This window comes from Belonocnema kinseyi, chromosome 6 (genome assembly GCF_010883055.1).
Source record: "Belonocnema kinseyi isolate 2016_QV_RU_SX_M_011 chromosome 6, B_treatae_v1, whole genome shotgun sequence".
NCBI lineage: Eukaryota > Metazoa > Arthropoda > Insecta > Hymenoptera > Cynipidae > Belonocnema > Belonocnema kinseyi.
The window spans coordinates 32,749,304-32,754,750 of NC_046662.1; the positions used below are offsets into that span (position 1 = coordinate 32,749,304).

A 5,447-nucleotide genomic window follows, 5' to 3' on the forward strand; every position below is an offset into this window, starting at 1 on the left:
TACCATTTTAACTGTTAATTAACAATAAAGGTATTTAACTGTGATCACATCAAATATAAATGAAAATACTGTTGTATGCGCCTGCCTTGTTTAATCAAAATCTTAAATTATAGATCTGGAATTTTTTCAAATTCACCATGTGCATAAATGTTATATTTTTCTGACTGTCACTTTAAACATAAAACTTCGATATGAAAATAAAATAATTTGATACAATTATGTGACAATTATATCCGAAAAACGTAGAAAATAGAATTTTCTAATAAATTCAAATCAGAATCAAATAGTCAAATTTAATTTTACTTTAATGAATAGTACACCAGGAAATAGAAATATCTTGAAAATGTATTTTTTATGTTTTTTAAATGTTAAGGAAATATTAAAAATAGAATGTGGGATAATTCCAGAGGCAGCGAAACATATTTTTGTAATAAGAAAATTAACCTGCTTATCTTACAGAATTGTAAGTAAAGTAAAAAAATGCTGTCATTCATATTTAATTTACTGGCATTTTTGCACTATAATAAAGAAACGCCTGTAACTTATATGTTTTTAAATCATATAAAATTTTCCGTAAAATCTATAAGAAAATGTTGGAAAATGAACCACGAATCTATTTAGATTCAGAAAAATTTTAGATTTACGATTTCGAATCCTTAATAAATTAAGTTAAATGAAATCAACGTCAAGTTTACTAACAACTTATTTATTAAAAATATTTTACACTCTGATTCACTTCACGTTTTTTCTTCGTCTACGTCCATTTCATTTTCAGTGTCATTCGACAATTTCTTGTATCCGTGTTTCTTTGTGTAAACTCCAAGCGGTTTTAACTTAAAAGTAGCCAAAGCTCTTCCCAGCAGTTTCTGGAAAAAAATTAATATAACTTAGAATATTTAGATGCAATTGTTAGATTTCCCTGACCATTAATATTTTAAGATCAAAATTCTAAACTTTCAACATTTTTAGTTGCTGAAAATTAATGTATTTTTTGTTGGAAATTAATTTTTTTAACTATAAATTTAACTATTATATATTTGGCTAAAATTATATCTTTTTTGGTTCAAAATTTAAGTATTTTATTAAAAATGTATGAATGTTGTTGAAAATTAATCTTTTTGATTAAAAATTCATATTTTTGCTCGATATTTTAAAGTTATAGTTTTTTTTAATTGGATGAAAATAAATATGACTTCGAATATTTAAATTCAGTTATTAAACAAGGTGGTGGAAGACTTTTTTTTTTAATTTCCTGACCACTTTTTCATTTATCGCTGATCATTAATGTTTTAAAAAAATTAATTCTAATCTTTTTAATTGTTAATGTAAAATCTTTTCGAAATGGAATAAAAGATTTTGAAATTAAAGTTTATAAATAATTCATTGATCTGAGGGTAGACACAGCTTAATTGATTTGAAAGTTTCGAAAAACTGACCAAAGCCGACTAAATTCGAACCCAAAAATTGACTTATGTTCACTAGTAATGTAAGTAAAAAAAGAAAGACATTTCATCGGAATTATTAAAAATACCATAAAATCTTTAACATCCTTTGGAAACTCTGAAAAACTATTAACATCAATTTAAAATTTCTTGTAATATTTTTAAATACCCTACGATATTTAAAATCATTTAAAGTCTTTTGAAATCTCTAGAAATTTCGTTAATCAATTGAAAATTCCTCCGAAACTTTTAAAATATTCTAAAATCTTTAAAATTCTTTAAAATATTTTGGTAGTATCTTGAAATATCTGAAAATCTTTTAAGTCCTACAAAAATTCTCAATTCTTCTAAATGAATTATTTGCAATCCATTAAAATATTATAATACCCCATGAAATTACATGAAATCTGAAATTTCTTGAAATCCTGAAAAATAAGTTTAAATGTCTTGAGAGTTCTCAAACTCCCTTCAAATCATTTACTATACAACTTTTTTAAACCCCATGAAAACTCTTTAAATTCATTATTATAATCATATTTAAATCCTTCGAAATTTCTGAACATTTCTTAAATATCTTGAAAATGCATTGGAATCTTTTAAAATATCCTAAAATAATTAAAATCCCTTGAAACTTTTTAAGGCCCTTGTAAATTTCTTGCATATTTTTAGAAATATTCTAAAATCTTTCAAATCCCTTGAAACCTTTTGAAGATCTTGATATTCCTTTAGAATTTCTTTAAATTATTAAAATCTACTAAATGTTCCTGGAAATTGTTTTAAGTAATTAATAATGATTAAAATCCTTTAAAATCCCTTGAAAATTTTTAAAGCTCTTGAAAATACCTTGAAAATTGTTTAATAACCCTACAACTTTTTATATCTCTTGAAAAATTTGGAAGGTATACACATTTTTAAATACTCTAAAATCGTTCAAATCCTTTAGAATTCATTAAAATTATTGAAATCTAGTAAATCTTCCTTGGAATTTTTGAAAATATCTTCAAATCTTTTAAATCCTTTTGAATCACTTCAAATTATTGAAATATATTACAAATGCCTTCAGATACTTAAAATCCTTGAAAATCTTTTGAAGTCCCTTTAACAGGGTGGTCGTTTTAATCGAGGACATAAATTCCCGGTCATTTTCCGGTTCGCAAACATTTTTCACGTTCAATGACATTTAAAAATGGAACAATAAAGCTAAAAAAATTTCCACTTGAGGTAATAAAAACTAAGGTTCAAATGAAAGCACTTAAAGTGGAACTGTTAAATTTTGAACTTTTAAAATTGAAATTTAAAAGCTTTCAATTAAAAAATTTTGTATTCAAATGCTCAATAATTTACGCGTATAAAATTGAGGGTACTAACATTTTTCAATATAAAAAAATATGAATCGACGTTAACATGTTCAATGCTCTAAATTAAAAAATCAATAAATGAACTTTAAAATGTTTTAAATTATATAATTTTATGGAATTTTAAAGTAGAAACATTGAATATTAAAAAATTGAAAAATTTTTAACTAAACACTTCTTAAATTAGAAATTCAATGATTTTCTTTTTAAATAGTTTAAACATCCTTGGAAAGCTTCAAAATTTTATGTTAAAATCTTGGGAAATCTAGAAGTTGTTCTAAATTTGTTTTAAATTGAAAATTATTTTGGACATTTTTTCAGAACTGAATTGAATTTTTTTCCACAATTTTCAGAAAATCCTGCAAATTTTAGAAATTTTTTTTACAATTTGGATGTATAAATAACAATTGAACATTTATTATTTGTAGACGAAATTTGAGTAATTTTAAGAGATATGTAAAAGTTTTGAAAAGATTCAAACTTAATGCAAAACTTGAAACTATAGCCTAATATAAAACAAAATTTAGATTTTCGCAGATTTAAAACAAAGAAATTAGATTCTTTTCAAGAATTGTGATTGGCTTGAAATAAATAAAAACATTTTCTTAAGATACCTAGGAAAATTAAAAATTATTTTTCATTTTGAAAAATTATTTTAAGAGAATATTTAAAAAGTTTTTCAAAGATTTAAACAAAATTTTCAAAAAAGATTCTAGAAGATTTTAAGAAATCTTTCTAAAATTTGCATGATTATCTTTTAAATTCTTCAATTTTGAACTGGTTTAAAATCGTTTTGTCAAACTGTTTTTGTTCACTTTTTATTACTTAAAGTACAGATAAATTTATAACAAATTTATTTATTTATTAAAGAAGAATATTTTTATGCAAAATTTGCAACATCAAAGGCTTTTATTTTTTAATTGTTCAAGTCTTTAAGAAAGCATTTTAAAATTCTTTAAATTAAAAATGTAAGCTTAGAAATAAAAATATTAAATGGAAAATTTTTAAACATACAAATTCAAATAATCATTTAAAAACTGTTGAAACCGAACGTGTACAGATTTTTCGTCTACAAATTTGTAAAATTACCGGAAAACAAAATTCACGGTCATTTCCCGGTCACAAAAAATTCCCGGTCCAGCGGCCACCCTGCTTTAAGTCAATTGAAAATTCTTTAGAATCTTTCAAAGTTTCCTAAAATCTTTAACTTTCTTCCAAGCCTCTTGTAATGCCTTAAAATCCCTTAAAATACTATAAAACCTAATGAAATTACATGGAATCTGATATTTCCTAAAATCCTGGAAAATTGGTTAAAATACCTTGAAAACTCTTAAGCTTCATTAAAATCATTGAAGTCCTCAGAAAACGTACAAAATCCCTTGGGACCTTTTCAAATATCCTAAATTCAAATCCTTGGAAATTTCTCGATCTTTTTTTTAATTTATTGAAAATTCCTTACGGTTTTTTTAAATACCCTAAAATATTTTAAATCCCTTGAAAACTTTTTGATGGTCTCGAGAATTTTAAAAATACCCTAAAATCATTAAAATGCTTAATGCCCTCAAATATTTCAAATCACATTAAATTTTCTAAAGCTCATGAAAATTCCATGATTTTTTTTAAATACTCTAAAATTTTTTAAAATACTTTGGAATGCTTTAAAAATTTTTAAAGTACCACCAAATCTTGAAAATACTTTAGAATTCCTTCAAATTATTAAAATATACTAAATGTTCCTTAAGTTTTTTAAAAATACCATAAAATCTTTAAATTCCTATGTATTTCCTCCAAATTATTAAAATCTACTCAAAATTCCTTGGCATTGTTTTAAATACACTAAAATATTTCAAAATAATTCAAGAAAATTTATAAATCAGTATAGACCTTAATTCGATAGTGGTTAACGACCCCATGGGTTAATTTATTGAAAGCCTAGATTTTGCGTTCATTTTTCTCCAATATCAGGGTAGCCGTTTTAATCAAAGAAAAAAATTACCGGTCATTTCCCGGTTCGCACACATTTTTCATGTGCAATGAAATTTAAAAAATCGAACTTTGAAGCCAAACATTTTCCCATTTAAAGTAATAAAAACTGAGCTGTAAATTGAAGCACTCAAAGCTTTTCAACTGGACAATTTTAAATTAAACGCAGTTAAACTGCCAACCTAAATTGTTTTAACTTTTATAGATTATAGAGTTCAAAGGTTCAGATTCAGTTTAAAAAATATAAATCCACGTTATAATTTGCAATGCTCTAAATTAAGGAATCAATGTATTAAAATTTCTTTTAAGTTATATCGTTTAAAGCAATTTTAAGTTCGAAACATTAAAAAATGAACGATTACATTTTTTTTTTATAAACTGAACAATTCTGAAGTTAAAAACTAAATTATTTTAATTTTAAATAGTTTCAAATTCCTTAAAATTCTTCAAAATTTTATTTCAAAATCTTAAAATATTTACATGTTTTACATTTTTTTCAAATAAATTTTTTTTTAAATTGAACAATTAAAATGATGAGTTCAAAATTTAGTTTTGAAAATTTAATTTACAATTGAGCCGCCGCATGGAAGAACGGGATATAAAATATTTTTCGAGGAGTGGGAGGGCCCTTGTAGGTTTATGAAGACATTGTTGAATTTATATTTTT

At 23.8% G+C, this 5,447-nt stretch overlaps 1 protein-coding gene across 1 annotated transcript in view; it reads right to left on the bottom strand.

Moving 5' to 3' along the window:
* Positions 1-690: 690 nt before the first annotated feature.
* LOC117175322 (mRNA turnover protein 4 homolog) overlaps positions 691-5,447 on the bottom strand; it is a 9,418-nt gene continuing 4,661 nt past the window's right edge. Inside the window, exon 3 of the mRNA XM_033365031.1 lies at positions 691-866. Coding sequence (XP_033220922.1) covers positions 738-866 — 129 coding nt within the window. The 3' untranslated portion in view covers positions 691-737. The remainder of the gene's footprint in view (positions 867-5,447) is intronic.